Source organism: Meles meles, chromosome 8, assembly GCF_922984935.1.
Source record: "Meles meles chromosome 8, mMelMel3.1 paternal haplotype, whole genome shotgun sequence".
NCBI classification, from domain to species: Eukaryota; Metazoa; Chordata; class Mammalia; order Carnivora; family Mustelidae; genus Meles; species Meles meles.
The window spans coordinates 15,670,503-15,690,507 of NC_060073.1; the positions used below are offsets into that span (position 1 = coordinate 15,670,503).

The following is a 20,005-nucleotide window of genomic DNA, read 5'->3' on the forward strand; positions in this document are numbered from 1 at the left end:
TTTCACCAGTTAGAATGGCCAAAATTAACAAAACAGTATACAACGTGTGTTGGACAGGAGGTGGAGAAGGAGGAATCCTCTTACACGGTGGGAATGCAAGTTGGTGTAGCCACTTTGGAGAACAGTGTGAGGATTCCTTATGAAATTAAAAATAGAGCTTCCCTATGACCCTGCAATTGCTCTACTGGGTATTTACTCCAAAGATACAGATGTAGTGAAAAGAAGGGCGCTCTGAATCCCAATGTTCATAGTAACAATGGCCATGGTCGCCAAACTGTGAAAAAAGGGAGTGGGTAAAATTGGAGCGGGAGATGAACCATGAGAGACTGTGGACTCTGAAAAAGAATCTGAGGGTTTTTGAGGGGTGGGAGTTGGGAAGTTGGGTGAGCGGAAGTTGGTGGTGGGTATTATGGAGGGCACCTGTTGCATGGAGCACTAGGTGTGGTGCATAAAAAATGAATTTTGAACACTGAAATGAAATTAAAAAAATAAATAAAAATTTTTAAAAAAATAAAAATGGGGTATGAGCCCAGCTGAGGTGAGTGGTAACAAGTACATTTACTGTGAGAATTGTCACTCCTGAGTACAGGACATAACTGATGATCCAAGTTTTATGCATATTGACCACTACTGCTGGGACATAATGAACCCAAAGAGCTTTGGTCAGAGATTGTGGAATCTCAAGGACAACTCAGTTTATCTCTTGATTCATTTGTGAAGCCACATACCTAACAATTTCCAAAAGAAAATATTATATTTGTCTTTTACCATACGTTTAGAGGTTTATCACATTATATTATTGGCAGTTTCTTCCTCTTTAGTAAGAATAGTGTGCCATTGTATGGCTCTACCATATTTTGTATACTTATTCTAGCCAATGGCATTGGAATTTTCTCCAGTTAATGGCCCTGGTGAATGATGAAATGTGAACATCCATGTTTAAGCTTCTTGAGGGCATAGATTATCATTTCTCTTAGATTGATACCTAAGAGTGGAATTGCTGACTTACATGTTGTGTATTTTATTTTTTTTTATTTCTTTTCAGCGTAACAGAATTCATTGTTTTTCTACCATACCCAGTTATCCATGCAACACATGCCTACTTAATACCCACCACCAGGCTAACCCGACCTCCCACTCCCCACCGCTCCAAAACCCTCAGATTGTTTTTCAGAGTCCACAGTCTCTCATGGTTCATTTCCCCTTCCAATTTCCCTCAAATCCCTTCTCCTCTCCATCTCCCCATGTCCTCCATGTTATTTGTTATGTTCCACAAATAAGTGAAACCATGTGATAATTGAGTCTCTCTGCTTGACTTATTTCACTCAGCATAATCTCTTCCAGTCCTGTCCACGTTGCTACAAAAGTTGGGTATTCATCCTTTCATGGAGGCATAATACTCCATCGTGTATATGGAACACATCTTCCTTATCCATTCATCTGTTAAAGGGCATCTTGGTTCTTTCCACAGTTTGGCGACTGTGGCCATTGCTGCTATAAACATTGGGGTACAGATGGCTCTTCTTTCACTACATCTGTATCTTTGGGGTAAAAAGCCAGTAGTGCAATTGCAGGGTCATAGGGAAGCTCTATTTGTAATTTCTTAAGGAATCTCCACACTATTCTCCAGAATGGCTGCACCAACTTGCATTCCCACCAACAGTGTAAGAGAGTTCCCCTTTCTTCATGTCCTCTCCAACACACGTTGTTTCCTGTCTTGCTAATTTTGGACATTCTAACTGGCGTCATGTGGTATCTCAATGTGGTTTTGATTTGAATCTCCCTGATGGCTAGTGATGGTGAGCATTTTTTCATGTGTCTGTAGCCATTTGTATGTCTTCATTGATAAAGTGTCTGTTCATATCTTCTGTCCTTTTTTTGACATGATTTTGTTTTGTGTGTCTTGAGTTTGAGGAGTTCTTTATAGATCCTGGATATCAGCCCTTTGTTTGTAGTGTCATTTGCAAATATCTTCTCCCATTCCATGGGTTGCCTCTTTGTTTTCTTGAGTGTTTCCTTTGCTGTGCAGAAGCTTTTGATCTTGATGAAGTCCCAAAATTTCAGTTTCGCTTTTGTTTCCTTTGCCTTTGGAGACATATCTTGAAAGAAGTTGCTGTGGCTGATATTGAAGAGGTTACTGCCTATGTTCTCCTCTAGGATTCTGATGGATTCCTGTCTCACGTTGAGGTCTTTTAACCATTTTGAGTTTATCTTTGTGTATGGTGTAAGAGAATGGTCGAGTTTCATTCTTCTACATATAGCTGTCCAGTTTTCCCAGCACCATTTATTGAAGAGACTGTCTTTTTTGCACTGTATATTCTTTCCTGCTTTGTCGAAGATTATTTGACCATAGAGTTGAGGGTCCATATCTGGGGTCTCTACTCTGTTCCACTGGTCTATGTGTCTGTTTTTATGCCAGTTGTGTATTTTATTTTACTTTTTCAAAAGATTTTATTTATTTATTTGATAGATAGAGACAGAGCAAGAGAGGGAACCCAAGCAGGGAGAGTGGGAGAGGGAGAAGCAGGCGTCCTGCAGAGCTGGGAGCCTTATGCGGGGCTCAATCCCAGGAATCATACCTGAGCTGCAGCCAGACGCTTAACCAACTGAGCCACCGATGAGCCCCATGTTAAGTGCATTTTGACATATTAAGAAATTGTCAAGTGTTTTCAAAGTGGTAGTGCTATGTTAAATTTCCACCAGCAATGTGTGAGAGTTTCTGTTTCCCTACAATATCACCAAAAACTGGCATTGTCAATCTTTTAAAATTTAGCATAGAGTTGTTCAAAATATTCTCTTATGAGTCATACTTTCTGTAGGGTCCATAAAAATAGTATTTGAATGTTTATAATTATATGTGTGTGTGTGTATATATATATATATATAATACATACATGTAATACCATATAGAACAATATAATATATATACACTTCAATAACTGGTTGCTATATTTATGGCATTGTTGCAAGTGCTCTGTACACAGATCCCATTGGATACTGATAACATCCTGTGTGGTTGGTATTATTCCATCCATTTTTGAGACAAGGAAACAGTGACAGAGATGTAGGTTAATGGTAATAATAACAATAACTATATTTATTATATTGAATATTTAATGGCTCTGATTGTTTTTGTAGACATTTATTGAGTTAATCCTCACCACAAACCTGTAAGATAATTCCTGCTATGGATTTATACTTATTTTATACATAATGTAACAAAAACATAGAGAAGTTAAAGATTCTGCCAAGATCAAGATGCTAATTAAGGGCAGAACCGAGATTATTTCAGATTATAATAGTTAATGATTTTCCCCCTAATCCTTATCCATGCCTTATATTACTATCCAGTACAACACTGAACTAATAATCTCTTTTTAATATAAACATAATAATTATAATTGTTTTAATACTACCTTGGAGGCAAACGTATAAAACACTTATACAGTAGCTGACATGCACACACACACACACAAAACACACACACACACTTCATTTGGCTATGAGTACAGACAATTAAGTTCTCCTACTTTGTAATGTGAGTTTAGCATAATTTCATGATATAAGATCAATATATACATAGTTCAATTTCATAGTTTGTACTAGTAACTAACAAATAGAAATTGGATTTTAAAAAATCCATTTGTAATGTCTTAAAATCATAAAATAATTAAGAATAAATGGAGCAAGATATAAGGAACATGTACTCTGAGAACAAAACATTTGTTAAAAGGATATAAGCACCTTAATAAGTAGAAGAAATGCTGTTTGTGACAGATGTCTCAACATTATTAAGAGGTGAATCCCCAAAGGCATTTCCAGATTCACACTTTCTCAAGCATAATTACAGGAATATATTCAAAACTTTTCCAAACTGCCTTAAAACTCATATGGAAATACAAGGGCCCTAAATTAGGTCCCACAATATTAAAAGAGAAAGAATTTGGAGAAGTTGCATGATCTGATTTCCAGCGATGTTACCAAACTGCTGTGTTAAAAATTACGTGGTCTTTTCATAAAGATACCTGAGAAGATCAACAAAGCAGCCTAGAGAGCCCAGTAGTAGAACCACACATATATGGTCAACTAATCTCAGCAAAAGTCTGCAGTCAATTAGTGGTGAAAAATAGTTTTTGCAAAAAATGAGGGTGGAGGGGCACCTGGGTGGCTCAGTGGGTTAAAGCCTCTACCTTCAGCTCAGGTCATGATCCCAGAGTCCTGGGATCGAGCCCCGCATTGGGCTCTCTGCTTAGCGGGAAACTTGCTTCCCTCGCTCTCTCTCTGCCTACTTGTGATCTCTGTCTGTCAAATAAATAAATAAAAATCTTTAAAAAAAAAGAGGATGGATATATTGGGCATCGTTACTGCACAATGCAAACAAGACAAAAAAAGCAGAGAAAACTTTGATCTATATATCACAACTGTAGAGATTTATTTTAAATGGACTTAGAGCTATATGTGAAATGTAAAATTTAAAACAAAATTTTGGTGAGGGGGAGCGGGCTGTGGACATTGGGGAGGGGAGGCGAACCATAAGAGACTATGGACTCTGAAAAACAACCTGAGGGTTTTGAAGGGTCAGGGGTGGGAGGTTGGGGGAACAGGTGGTGGGTGATGGGGAGGGCACGTTTTGCATGGAGCACTGGGTGTTGTGCAAAAAGAATGAATACTGTTACGCTGAAAAAAAAAATAAAATAAATAAAAAGGAAAAAAAAATGAACATATCAAAAAAAAAAAAAAATTTGGTGTGAAACACAGGAGAAGATCTTCACGACCTTGGGTTAAAAAAAAATTTTTCCAAACATGTGGAACGAAGGTGTCCCAAAGAGGGGCAGCTTGGTGGTGGTGAAGTTGATTGAGCATCAGAATCCAGGTTTGGGCTCAGATGATGACCTCATGGTCCTGAGGTGGAGCACCCTGGCTGGACTCAGCACTCAGGGGGCAGTCTGTTAGAGAATTTCTCTCTCTCTTCTTCTCCCCTTCCACCATGGTCACTATCTCTCTCTCGCTCCTTCTTTAAAATAAGTAAATATATCTAAAAAATGTGCCCATAAAAAATTGTTGATTTGCATTTCACCAAAATTACAACTATGAATCAGAACTACTATACAAAGAGGGATGAACTAAACGGTTGAAGATGTGAATTAACTGGTATCCTTCTCTAAGTGTTTTCCACGTGTGTGCACAGAAAAGCTTAGACATATGACCAGCTGTCTCCTGCAGTGGAACTGGGCAGGCTAGCTCTGGAGCACAGCTCGGTCAACACTGGACATAACGCTGGTATAGACAAGCTCTAAATCTCTGGGTTATCATGTCCTTTAAGACGAAGTGCTAGAATCCCTCATTTCCTCAGGGTTATTAAACATTTAAAGCCCCAAAGGAAGCAGTAAACAAGAATAATGCATTTCTTGCTCCAGTTGTTTACATGACTATTAGAGCTAGTTACTCAAACTTTTGAAAATTCTGTTTTTATCTGCATAGTAAAGCTAATAATACATGTGTCAAAATATGCAGTATTATGAACAAGAAGTAATATAATGAGCTTAATCCAACCAACAATCTCTCAGCAGGTTTTTGTTATCCTTTGGTAAGTAGATTGACCTGAAACAGATTAAATACTATAAAATTTTATTTCCTGATCCTTCTTGCATGCAGAAAAGTCACCTGCATGTGTTGGCATGTGGAAGAGAGAGACTGACTGGCTTTGGTGCAGGCAGATGAGGCCGAGTCTAAACCACCTGTGACTAGTCAGTGAGCAGAGAAGGAACCGGATGGGAAACACATTAAAGGCTTTGCTGTACTTGGCTGCTTTCATCTGATTTTTCCACATTATTTGTGCATTTCCTCCCTTCAAAATTATGGAGAAGAGCCATTTATATCTTTCTTCCTTTCTTTATCTTTTTCTTTTTTTTGGTCTACCATTTTCCAACATCTCATGCTTCAATGCTAACATCATATGAATTATTATATCACAAATCACTGATTTTATTTATCTACCTGCCCTGCACACCAAAAATCTTGATAATTAAAAAAAAAAAAAACAACAAAAACAAAAAGGACTGTGGCAGTGGCAGTCTTTGGTGCTCCTTGTCCTACCTCATTACTGATTTCCTGAAAACAAACATGATAATATTATTACTACAGTTTCCCTCCTGTTCTTCAGAACACAGGAAGAGCACAAGGTAGTCACACTATAGCTTTCGGGGCCTTCAGGGAATAAGGGCAATTTTTTTTTTTCCCCCACTTAGGCAACTGTGGAACTTTTATACCCAAGAGCACCAAGCACATTATGTGATGATGGCTTTGCAACACTTGGTCCAAATCTGTCTAGAAATGCCTTTGGGAATATAGTTACTTAAAGATTTCAAAAAACTATTAATTCTCACATTCCCACATGTTTGTATTATGTTCCTCTGAAACATATTTCCTTCAGGTATAAGCATAAGATAAAGGGATGATTCCTAGGACCAATATACTTGTGTTAGTTTTGCAGGACTATATATAATCCATTTTGCTTATTTTCTTCCCAAGCTATCATTAAGCAGTTAAATCAGCTTTTGAAACTCCGAGGCTGCTTCCCTGAGGGATGAAGATCTACTTCTTGCTTCAAAGAGTCTTAGTGAATATTGGAAGTACACTTCTCTTGTAAATTGTAGAAGGTTCAAGATTTGTTGAAATTTTCAAAATATTTGCAGAGAATTCATGTGGGTGTGTTTGAATTCCAGGTTTGTAACTCTCTGCAGTGGATTCCAGGTTTTGGTACTAGGGATAAACTGGCAGAGTGAGTATCTGAGAATGAAATGCTTCCTGATGCAGCCCCAAATCTTACCAGACAGCCATTTGGATCTTATGGTTAGTCAATTACCTTAGTCACCTTGGTTTGTGAAGGGTCCCACCACACATGTGCTAGAATAACTGCCTGCTCTTTATTTTACTTCTATAAGATTTCATTCTAAAGCATATAGCCTCTCTTGAAGCATATGACAATTTGATTACTATAAAAATGTTTGGGCACACTTGAGTTTTCATGGCACATTAGCTACAAGCAAAATTCTGCCTTTTGTGGAGCAAAAGAATAGAGTTAGATAAACCATCTTTAAGTAGGCAGTGAATTTCATTGTTTCCCCAACTCCTGAATAAAGGCTGTCTTGCATTTTCTGACTAAGAAACAGTCAAGTTTATGCTTGAATGTATACTATAACAGAATTCATTATATTTCAAAACATCTGCCTTCCTAACATAGAGTAGTTTCATCTGAGTCAACCATGGTAAGTTTATAGCCCCTACATTCTGTTACACTAAGGGGAAGTTTGAATGTGTAGTAGGAATTTGTAACTAAATATGACAGTTTGTATTCATTCATAAAGAGCAAAATCAAAAGGTACACATAATTTTTATTCAATAATATAAAAAGTAAGGATTTTCACACCTTTTTATTTATAAGAATTGGGAAATATGGGGAAAAAAAACTTTGCTTGTTTTAGACTTAATAATGTAACCAGTAGTTCTTTATCTAAACTATTCATAAAAGTATTAATAAAGTATTCATAGTATTAAAGTATTAATAGCATTAATAAAAGTATTAAAAGTATTAATAGTCATGCTAATAAAAAGTATTAATAGTGATAACAGGTATTTTCAAAATAGTATTTAAATATTTAAATAATTACCTAGTAATATTGATAAAAACATGTAATTATTCTCATTATTGCCATTATAATTTTTTCATGATAGATTTACAAAAGACAACATGATTAGAATAAGCAGCTCAATTCCATAAGCCGGAATAATTATTCTTAACACTATTTATGAAAATGTGCATTTTAATAAATTTTATATATAGTGTTCCTACATTCACCTAGAATTATCTTTTTTTTTTTACTTTCAGAAATGTAAGTCCTTATGGAAGTCTTCACAAAGGCCAAATATATGAAAAACCAGAGAAACATCTCAGAATTCATACTTCTAGGACTTTCATATGACCAGAACATAGAAATATTTTGCTTTGGGCTCTTCTTATTCTGCTATGTTGCCCTATTGGCAGGAAACCTTCTGATCCTTGTCTCCATTCGATGCAGTTCCCTTTTTCACCAACCCATGTACTACTTCCTCATCCACTTATCTTCTATGGACATCTGCTATACCTCTACCGTTACACCCAAGTTAATTGCTGACTTGTTAGTGGAAAGAAAAACCATCTCCTACAGTAATTGCATGTTACAGATCTTTACCATGCACTTTTTCGGAGGCGTTGAGGTCTTCATTCTTACTGCCATGGCCTTTGATCGCTACGCTGCCATCTGCAAACCTCTCCACTATGTGGTTATCATGAACAGGAAAAGATGCCACCTCCTAGTCTTAGCTGCTTGGGCTGGTGGGGCCATCCATGCCTTACCTCTGTTTTCTACTGCAATTGGTTTGCCCTTCTGTGGTCCTAATGAAATCGATCACTACTTCTGTGATGTTTTTCCTTTGCTAAAGCTGGCCTGTACTGATACCTACATCACTGGTATCCTTGTGGTTCCCTTTTCAGGTATGATTTCCTTAGTAACCTTTATTGTCTTATTTGTTTCTTTTGGGATAATATTGTTCACTTTAAGAAATCTCTCAGCTGAGGGAAGACGCAAAGCCCTCTCTACCTGTTGGTCTCATGTCACTGTGGTCATCTTATTTTTTGGGCCTGTAATCTTTATCTACCTTAGACCACCTACTACTTTTCCTGAGGACAAAATATTTGCTCTGTTTTACACCATCATTGCTCCTATGTTCAATCCCTTAATCTACACTCTGAGGAATTCAGAGATGAAAAAAGCAGTGAAAAAGGTTTGGTGCTCATCATTGTTTTCCAAGGGCTCACACTCTTAATTTGAAGAAGTTCATTGGCTAATCGACTCTGAGTCAGAAAAGAGGAAGATATGAATGAAGAAGGCAAGAACTGGATCATAGAGATTATGGACCATCATTGTCATGAAGGGAATGAATGGATGCAATAGGACCATAGGATTTAAATGATCAATGAGCAAGTACTGATGCTTGCATACCAAAATTAATTGTGAAATAAGTTAATTTTGTGGGGTATTAAAATGGTATAGGTAGGGGAACATTCATAACAAAAATTGAGCCAAAGCAAATAAATCAATGATTTATTAGTGAATTATAAAGGGAAATATTTTAATGATAGTTTTCTTAATACATTGCACTGACAGACGTTCTTTTGTTGTTCAGGAGTTGTAATGTTAAAAAACAATAATAATAATAATAATAATAATAATAATAATAAACAGAAACAATTAATTTAAATTTCTGATAGAACATTCCTTATTTCATACAAATTAGTTGTGCGAATGAACAAGTATTTAGAGTAGAATCTGTTTCATTTCTTTCAATAATTTATTTTTTTGAGAGAGAGAGAGAGAGCATGAGTGAGCAGGAGCAGGGCTTTGGGGTGGTAGGCTAGAGCGAGAGGTACAAAAAGACTTCCCACTGAGCAGGGGACCTGATGCAGGGCTCCATCCCAGGACCCTGGAAACTGAACCAAAGGCTCAGCTTTTTACAGAACTCAACCCCATTTAACAATCCACTCCTTACCATTTACCCAAAAGAGTTGAAAACTTATGTCCACAAAAGAACATACATGCATGCTTAACAGCAGCTCTATTCACAATTGTCCATACAACTGGAAGCAGCCAAGACGTCCTTCAGTAGGTGAGGATAGACAAACTGTAACATCACACAGTGGAGTATTATTCATTGCCAAGAGTAACGAGCTCCAGGCCATGAAAATGCTTGAAGACCCTTCCAATGTGTTCCCCATGGTAATTGACATTCAGCTCCATCACAGATATGGGACACTTCTTGATCTTGCCTGTCACTAACTTTCTAGTTTCATGTCTTATTAACTAGACTTTTAGGAGATCAGTGTGCAGCTTATAACCCGACACATAGTAGAAGTTCAATAATAATTATTGAATGAATAGATGAGCCAATAGCCACAACTGTATTGAAATGATTGTGTTTTCTGCACACTCTTTTTCACCCTTGGTCTTTGTTATGAATCCTTTCCTGGGAATCCTCTAAGGTAACACATGTCTATTCATCCTGATGATTCCCTTTCAATTTTTGTGCCCCTTTTAGTGTGATTTCATCTAGGAAATCTTCCTGACCCCCCTGGTCTTTGTTGTGTGTCCCTCAAAGATGTTTCACCCTGTGCTGTCACTACTTTCAAGAACATTTTAAACATGGTTTTGTCATTTTCTGCTCCACTCTGGGTGTCCCTTAGTGGATAAAATGCTCTCTGAAAGCAAAACCCATGTTGCTCTCTATTCAACACTTTGCAGCCCTAGCAATCATCACTGTTTCTGATATATTTAGGGGGCTAAAAAAATTTATTGATTAGTAAGTGTGGGATGGAAGGAATAAATGGGGTGTATTTATCCTGAATTTGTTTTCTTTGTAGATGGAGTCACATATTTTCTTAAAACAGTATATCATAATGAAAAGTTAGCAAGAAGTAAACTAATTAACAGAAAAATGACACGAACAACTCACATTCATAAGATGGCGAAATCTTACTGAGAGCAAGGAGAATATCAAGATAAGCTATTTGCAGGGGGCTTTGGTAGCTCAGTAGGTTAAGCATCTATTTTTGGTTCAGGGCATGGTCCCAGGGTGCAGGGATTCAGCCGCACATCAATTTCCTTGCTAGGCATAGAGCCTGCTTCTCCCCAAGCTCCTCTCTCTCTGTCAAATAAATAATTAAAACCTTTTAAAATTTATTTAAAAAAAAAAACTATTGTTCCTTCACTGATGATCTCAGTTTAAATTTATTTCTCATTACACAGTTTAATCAGAAGTTAAAGCAAATTGTGGTTTCTTAAAGACATTTAGCTAGAATTCTGAGTCTCAATCAATGAAAAGTAGGAAAAAGTTCCCTGCCTCCAGTACTATTCCTTTGCTCTACATTTTCTTTTTTTTTTTTTTTAAAGATTTTATTTATTTTCTTTACAGAGAGAGATCACAAGCAGACAGAGAGGCAGGCAGCAAGAGAGAGGGAAGCAGGCTCGCTGCTGAGCAGAGAGCCCGATGCGGGACTCGATCCCAGGACCCTGAGATCATGACCCGAGCCGAAGGCAGCGGCTTAACCCACTGAGCCACCCAGGCGCCCCACTCTACATTTTCTTGACTATGGCTATCTTCCATTATACCCTTATCACTCATGCAATATTGATTGTGCCCCAGCATTATGCTGCCTTGTAGAAACAATTTTTAATAAATAGTCAAGTAGGGGCGCCTGGGTGGCTCAGTGGGTTAAAGCCTCTGCCTTCAGCTCAGGTCATGATCCCAGGGTCGTGGGATCGAGCCCCACATCGGGCTCTCTGCTCAGCAGGGAGTCAGCTTCCTCCTCTCTCTCTGCTTGCCTCTCTGCCTACTTGTGATCTTTGTCTGTCAAATAAATGAATAAAATCTTTAAAAAAAATAAAAATAAATAAATAAATACTCAAGTGCTCTCTGGAGTGTAACTTTATTTAATAAATAAAAATTCCTCTCAAATAATAGCATGTTCATTTATTGGAGTTATAATTTTTTCTGATGGATTAGCAGCCTGAGAGAGTAACATGAGCAATACAAAATGACTGAGTTCTACAAGAAATTTGGAAACTTGAGGTAATCTTTGGTACCCCACAGAGGTTAAATGACGCTTTGCTTTATAAGCCTGTAGTTATTTTATACTACAATTTTAATGGCAACATGTTATTGTCAACCCAGGCATATAAAAATGAGCAAAATTCTTAATAAAAATATATTAGAATTTATAGATAGCGAATAGATGATAGATGATAGATAGACGTAGGAGCATAGCAGGTTGTTATGTTTTCTTTTCTTGCACACTTTCCTCTTCCACTCAGTGCAGAATCTGTCATTCACAGCAGCATACCCTTTTCTTTATTAGGGAAGTATTCCTTCCTGAGATCATCCAAAATGTCCTTTGACTTTAGCTTCCATTGCATCAATGTCGGACTTCAGACATATTTATTTCTCACTTGAAATAACTTTTCTACTACACAATTTCGTAATGGCGTTTTTCATGTGGTCATTTCTCAAGGCATAGATTAAAGGATTTAACATTGGCATTATCATAGTGTAGAACACTGCAACTGCTTTATCAATAGATAAAGTAACCGGAGGTCTCAAGTACACAAATAAGCAAGGCACAAAGAATAGGACAACCACTGTGATGTGGGATACACAGGTGGAGAGGGCTTTGTGCTTTGCCTCCAAGCTACGGTTCCATAGGGAATGCAAAATGACCACATAGGAGATGATCAAGAGGAGGAAGAGGAAGACACAGATGAAGCCACTGTTGGCAGCAACAAAGAGCCCTATAGTGTGGGTATCAGTGCAGACAAGATTGAGCAAAGGGTTCAGATCACACATAAAGTGATCTATGATATTAGGGCCACAGAAGGGTAAAGGGATGATAAAGAGGATCTGTATGGCTCCATGAAGAAAACCTCCCACCTACGCCACTCCCATTAACAGGCCACACACCCGCCGATTCATGATGGTTGTGTAGTGCAATGGCTTGCAGATGGCCACATAGTGGTCATAAGCCATTACGGTGAGTAGGATGACATCAGCACCTCCAATGAAATGTTCCCCAAAGATTTGGATTATACATGCATTGAATGTGGTGGTCTTCTTTTCACGGAGTGAATCTATGATCAGTTTAGGGTTATTAACAGAAGAATAACAGGCATCAATGAAGGAGAGATTGGCAAGGAAAAAGTACATAGTCAGTTAACTTTAAATCTTTAAAAAAAAATTAAAACAATCTCTTTCCTTAAAAACAAAAAAGTTGTTGATTTAGCTACAGAGTGAAGGCTGAAGTATTTAGAACTGATTGCTTTGAAATATCTATTTTATGTGACACCATAATCATGGGGTTCTCTTGATGACGAGAACACCAGAAGAGCTAAAATCAGCCCTCAGGGTGGGCTGCCAGAGCAGGATGGAAGGCCTGACTTCAAATCTGGACCTCCAAATTTCTGTGTCTTTCATATAATAGAGCCTCCATGGATAGAGTAAGTTCTCACATGCAGGTGATTCTGAGGGGATATGGTGTGCCAGGTGCATTATGGTGGCCAGGAATTTAAGATCTCAGTTAGGAAGACCTGCTTGGCACCAGCAAGCTATATGATTTTGAGCATAGTAGACATGATATTCCTAGTTGAATTCTTGGTACATGGTAAATATCCTATAAATGATTGGAACAGTTGCCTTTGTTTTAAGACTTTAGAATTTAAGGATTTTGTTTAGAGGTGTTAAATAGTATGGCTGGTAAAATGTTGTATCCAAGCTCTCTCAGTTTGAAGTCTCGAGTTTTTGAAAACTCTGTTCCTTACCTATCTATTAACAGCAGCAAAAGTTCTATTTTTACTCATTATGTTAGTGGAAGAAGCACTGATATTTCTTGGTTCCTTCTATCTGAAGCTGCCGACTGATGAGGAAGGGAGGTGGCGATGCTGGTGATTTTCTCTGTGAAGCTAACTATTGGCTTGGCTAAAACTTGATTTCTGGGGCCAAGGGTGTCTCCTCAGTACACTTTTTCATTAGAAGGAAGGAAAAACCTTGGAAGCTTTTGAAAGGCTACCTCTATTTACTAAACGTCCTCAAGCCATTGGTCTCTTTCTGCTGGTACAAGGTTTTCTGATTGGATTCTCAAGCACTGTTAGCATATTATTCTCCTCCAATTCTTTATCTCCCATGTTTTCTTTCAGTATTATTTAGTTCTGTCCACCCATATTATAAATTCTATGATAAATTTGTGAGAGAAAATAGGTATAATGCTTTCACTGTTACCTTTTACATATTATATGGTTTACTGAAACCTGTTTCTTTTCTTTCAACTGAATTCATTTCCTTATTATTTTGAGACTATCTTTAGAAGTTCTTCTGTGTTGATAATTCTGTGTCAACTTGCTTCTTATTCCTCATGCAAATATGCTTTCCTTGGGCTCTTCCTTCAGTGCATCCAAATAAGCAAATCGTAATTGAATTCAGCTCTGAATCCAACTGGAAATATTTCTCACAATAACCGTCAGGGCAATTAAAAGTAGGCTTCTGTCCCTTGAGACTCAAGCATTTTTGAGAATGCTTGACCTGTCCATTTTGCTGAGATTCCTGGCCTATCTGTCCCATCCAAGTGGGTACTTGTAAGAATTCTGGTCTCAAACTTTTTGGTTTCTGACTTTGAAATGCTTTATGATCTCAATTTAAGTGCAAGTATGATTTAGTTTTCCCTATGTAAGCTTACTTTGGTCATTGCCTCTTTGAAATTTATTACAAACAACGTCTCAGCCATATGTTCAACGAATATATTGCTTCCCAATGCCAGGTATGAATCCATACCTAATGATGTTCTAACTACCTCTACTTGTTGATGACTTGGTGCTGTTCATGCAGTTTTACGATATTGCAAATAAGTATCTAGAGGTAGAATAGGTAGAAAATGCTTACGAAGTATTTTATTTATTTTAATTATTGAAAGAGACAGAAAGAGAGCCTGCAAGAATGTGTCACAGTATGGGGGGTGAGGAACAGAGGTAAAGGGAGGGAAGCAGACTGTGTTAAGAGCAAAGCCTGATGTGGGGATTGATCCCACAACCCTGAGATCATGACCTGAGCTAAAGCCAAGAGTGGGATGCTCAACCAACTGAGCCACCCAGGTCCCCCTAGAAAATAGCTTATGATAAGCTGGAATAGATATCATCATCTGGATTTCAAATATTTTGTAAAAATGAACACCCCTTTCAGCAACAAATTAGCTCCATTCCTAATATAAATTTGTGGGGGTTTTTTTGTCCTCATTTTTCTCTTGATTGATCTCAATGACATTTTTGGAGTTTTATTAATTCTTCTGGAGGGTTAACATTTCTCTATTTAAGAATGTTAGTTATCTTTTTTTTTATTTTTTAAAGATTTTATTTATTTGTTTGACAGAGAGAGAACACAACCAGGGGGAGCAGCAGGCAGAGGGTGATAGAGAAGCAGGCTTCCTGCTGATCAAGGATCCAGACATGGGGCTCCATCCCAGGACCCTGAGATCATGACCTGAGCCAAAGGCAGACACTTAACCAACTGAGCCACCAGGCACCCAGGTGCCACGCCAAGAATGTTAGTTATGTCAGCCCTTTCTTTCCTTAGTTTATTACATCATTACCTCTATTTTGTTTGGATTTTGCTTTGGTTTAGTTTCCCGGATCTTGATTCCTGAGATACTTATAACTCATTGATTACTAAACATAGCTGCTTTTAATAATAGAAGTGATATCACTACACATTACACACTTTTAAAATAATGACAAAAGATGTAGTGTTCATATTAAGGCCAATAAATTCAATGCCTTAGACTGGACAAAAAAGTCTTTTAATGATATAAACTACACAAGCTCCTGAAAGTTAAAGATACATATTCTCAGTGGTGTTTATTTACATCTTAAAGTAACTGAATTCATTATATTCTCTTCACACCCCCTGTCTGGATAGCTTTGGTAGTGAATTTTATCCAACATTAGAGAAAAATAATTTCTATTCTACACAAAACTCACAATAATAAAACAGAAGTGAATTCATCTTAACTCATTTCATTGGTCCAGCACTTTTGGATACTTCTAAATAATGCTAGGCTTTCTATACATTCCTCAGAATGTTCTGTACAATTGTGTCATGTTGAAAACTACTGGTTCTACCAAATTCTTGTTCAATATGAGAAACTTTTTTTTTCAAATTTTTACTTTATTTTATTTTATTTTATTTTTATTTCTTATTTTTTATAAACATGTAATGTATTTTTATCCCCAGGAGTACAGGTCTGTGAATCACCAGGTTTACACACTTCACAGCACTCACCATAGCACATACCCTCCCCAATGTTCATAACACCCCTCCCCCTCTCCCAACCCCACCTCCCCCCAGCAACCCCCAGTTTGTTTGGTGCGATTAAGAGTCACTTATGGTTTGTCTCCCTCCCAATCCCATCTTGTTTCATTTATTCTTCTCCTATCCCCCTAACCCCCCATGTTGAATCTCCATATCCTCATATCAGGGAGATCATATGATAGTTGTCTTTCTCCAATTGACTTATTTCACTAAACATGATACCCTCTAGTTCCATCCACGTTGTTGAAAATGGCAATATTTCATTTTTTTATGGCTGCATAGTATTCGATTGTGTATATAGACCACATCTTCTTTATCCATTCATCTGTTGATGGACATCTAGGTTCTTTCCATAGTTTGGCTATTGTAGACATTGCTGCTATAAACATTCAGGTGCACGTGCCCCTTCGGATCACTACGTTTGTATCTTTAGGGTAAATACCCAGTAGTGCAATTGCTGGGTCATAGGGTAGTTCTATTTTCAACATTTTGAGGAACCTCCATGCTGTTTTCCAGAGTGGTTGCACCAGCTTGCATTCCCACCAACAGTGTAGGAGGGTTCCCCTTTCTCCACATAATCGCCAGCATCAGTCATTTCTTGACTTGTTAATTTTAGCCATTCTGACCGGTGTGAGGTGATATCTCATTGTGGTTTTGATTTGTATTTCCCTGATACTGAGTGACGTGGAGCACTTTTTCATGTGTCTGTTGGCCATCTGGATGTCTTCTTTGCAGAAATGTCTGTTCATGCCCTCTGCCCATTTCTTGAATGGATTGTTTGTTCTTTGGTGTTGAGTTGACTATGTTCCTTATAGATTTTGGCTACTAGCCCTTTATTTTTTTTTAATATTTTATTTATTTGACAGAGAGAAATCACAAGCAGGCAGAGAGGCAGGCAGAGAGAGCGGAGGAAGCAGGCTTCCTGCAGAGCAGAGAGCCTGATGCGGGGCTTGATCCTAGGACCCTTAGATCATGACCCGAGCCGAAGGCAGAGGCTTTAACCCACTGAGCCACCCAGGCGCTGGATACTAGCTCTTTAGCTGATATGTCGTTTGGAAATATCTTCTCCCATTCTGTCAGTTGTCTTTTGGTTTTATTAACTGTTTCCTTTGCTGTGCAAAAGCTTTTGATCTTGATGAAATCCCAATAGTTCATTTTTGCCCTTGCTTCCCTTGCCTTTGCCGATGTTCCTAGGAAGATGTTGCTGTGGCTGAGGTCGAAGAGGTTTCTGCCTGCATTCTCCTCAAGGATTTTGATGGATTCCTTTCTCACATTGAGGTCCTTCATCCATTTTGAGTCTATTTTCGTGTGTGGTGTAAGGAAGTGGTCCAATTACATTTTTCTGCATGTGGCTGTCCAGTTGTCCCAGCACCATTTATTGAAGAGGCTGTCTTTTTTCCATTGGACATCCTTTCCTGCTTTGAAGAAGATTAGTTGACCATAGAGTTGAGGGTCTATTTCTGGGCTCTCTATTCTGTTCCATTGATCTATGTGTCTGTTTTTGTGCCAGTACCATGCTGTCTTGATGATGACAGCTTTGTAATAGAGCTTGAAGTCTGGAATTGTGATGCCACCAACTCTGCCTTTCATTGTCAATATTTCTTTGGCTATTTGAGGTCTTTTCTGGTTCCATATAAATTTTAGGATTATTTGTTCCATTTCTTTGAAAAAAATGGATGGTATTTTGATAGGGAGTGCATTAAATGTGCAGATTGCTTTAGGTAGCATGGACATTTTCACAATATTTATTCTTCCGATCCAGGAGTATGGAACATTTTTCCATTTCTTTGTGTCTTCCTCAAGTCAAAATTTCTTGACCTGCACTGACTATAGCCTTTCTCCAGAGAAATAGCACCTGAGGCATGCTCCATTAGGTGTAGGGTTAGGTTGTGTACTTGAGACCTTTCTTGTTTCTTGAGAAATGCTTGTACCGCTATATATTTTCCTCTCAGGACTGCCTTTGCTGTGTCCCACAGATTTTGAACCATTGTGTTTTCGTTATCATTTTTTCCATGAATATTTTCAGTTCTTCTTTAATTTCCTGGTTGACCCATTCATTCTTTAGAAGGATGCTGTTTAGTCTCCATGTATTTGGGTTCTTTCCAGCTTTCCTCTGGTGATTGAGTTTTGCTTCAGAGCGTTGTGGTCTGAAAATAAGCAGGGAATGATCCTAATCTTTTGATACCGTTTGAGACCTGATTTGTGACCCAGAATGTGATCTCTTCTGGAGAATGTTCCATGTGCACTAGAGAAGAATGTGTATTCTGTTGCTTTGGGATGAAATGTTCTGAATATATCTGTGATGTCCATCTGGTCCAGTGTGTCATTTAAGGCCTTTATTTCCTTGTTGATCTTTGGCTTGGATGATCTGTCCATTTCAGTGAGGGGAGTGTTCAAGTCCCCTACTATTATTGTATTATTGATGATGTGTTTTTTTTATTTTGTTATTAATTGGTTGATATAGTTGGCTGCTCCCACGTTAGGGGCATAGATATTTAAAATTGTTAGATCTTCTTGTTGGACAGACGCTTTGAGTAGTATATAGTGTCCTTCCTCAACTCTTCTTATAGTCTTTGGCTTAAAATCTTATTGATCTGATATAAGGATTGCCACTCCAGCTTTTTTCTGATGCCGATTAGCATGGTAAATTGTTTTCCACCCCCTCACTTTAATTCTGGAGGTGTCTTCGCGTCTAAAATGAGTTTCTTGTAGGCAACATATTGATGGGTTTTGGTTTTTTATCCATTCTGATACCCTGTGTCTTTTGATTGGGGCATGTAGCCCATTAACATTCAGGGTAACTATTGAGAGATATGAATTTAGTGCCATTATTAGCCTGTAAAGTGACTGTTAATGTATATTGTCTCTGTACCTTTCTGATCTACTACTTTTAGGCTCTCTCTTTGCTTAGAGGACCTCTTTCAATATTTCCTGTAGAGCTGGTTTGGTGTTTGCAAATTCTTTCAGTTTTTGTTTGTCCTGAAAGCTTTTTATCTCTCCTTTTATTTTCAATGATAGTCTAGCTGGATAGAGTATTCTTGGCTGCATGTTTTTCTCGTTGAGTGCTCTGAATGTATCATGCCAGCTCTTTCTGGCCTCCCAGGTCTCTGTGGATAAGTCTGCTGCCAATCTAATATTTTGACCATTGTATGTTACAGACCTCCTTTCCCGGGTGCTTTCAGGTTTTTCTCTTTGTCACTAAGACGTGTAAATTTTACTATTAAGTGACAGGGTGTTGGCTTATTCTTGTTGAATTTGAGGGAGGTTCTCTGCACCTCCTGGATGGGGGGGTTCTCTGCACCTCCTGGATTTTGATGCTTGTTCCCTTTGCCATATTAGGGAAATTCTCTCAATAATTCTCTCCAATAGACCTTCTGCTCCCATCTCTGTTTCTTCTTCTTCTGGAATCCCAATTATTCTAATGTTTTTTCGTCTTATGGTGTCACTTATCTCTCGAATTCTCCCCTCATGGTCCAGTAGCTGTTTGTCCCTCTTTTGCTCAGCTTCTTTATTCTCTGTCATTTGGTCTTCTATATCACTAATTCTTTCTTCTGCCTCATTGATCCTAGCAGTGAGAGCCTCCATTTTTTATTGCACCTCATTCATAGCTTTTTTCATTTCAACTTGGTTAGATTTTAGTTCTTTAATTTCTCCAGAAAGGGCTTTAATATCTCCAGAGAGGGTTTTTCTAATATCTTCCATGGCTTTTTCGAGCCCGGCTAGAACCTTCAATCGTCATTCTGAACTATACATCTGACATATTACCAATGTCCGTGTTGATTAGGTCCCCAGCCCTCAGTACTGCCTCTTGTTCTTTTGTTTGTGGTGATTTTTTCCGCCTTGTCATTTTTGTCCAGATAAGAGGATATGAAGGATCAAATAAAATACTAAAAGGGTGGCAAACACCCCAGAAAAATGCGCTGTAACCAAATCAGAAGAGACCCCAAATTGTGGGGGCAGAAAGGGGTAAAAGGAGGTTCAGAAAATAAAAAGAAAAAAATTAAAAAAATAAAGCAAATAAAGAAAAAATATAAAAAAGAAAGAAAAAATATATATTTTAGATAAA

At 37.9% G+C, this 20,005-nt stretch overlaps 1 protein-coding gene and 2 pseudogenes across 1 annotated transcript; 1 reads left to right on the top strand and 2 right to left on the bottom strand.

Annotated features, from left to right (window-relative positions):
* The window catches only part of LOC123948505, a 372,440-nt pseudogene that overhangs the window by 66,476 nt on the left and 285,959 nt on the right, over nt 1-20,005 (bottom strand).
* Nucleotides 7,930-8,865, top strand: LOC123948485 (olfactory receptor 4P4-like). Its single transcript, XM_046015664.1, has one exon. The coding sequence runs from the start codon at nt 7,930-7,932 to the stop codon at nt 8,863-8,865; it is 936 nt and encodes a 311-aa protein (XP_045871620.1).
* LOC123948618 lies at nt 12,031-12,792 on the bottom strand (annotated as a pseudogene).

Excerpts from the sequence above, each read along its gene's own strand:
- LOC123948485 (XM_046015664.1), top strand. The coding sequence starts at position 7,930 with ATGAAAAACCAGAGAAACATCTCAGAATTCATACTTCTAGGACTTTCA.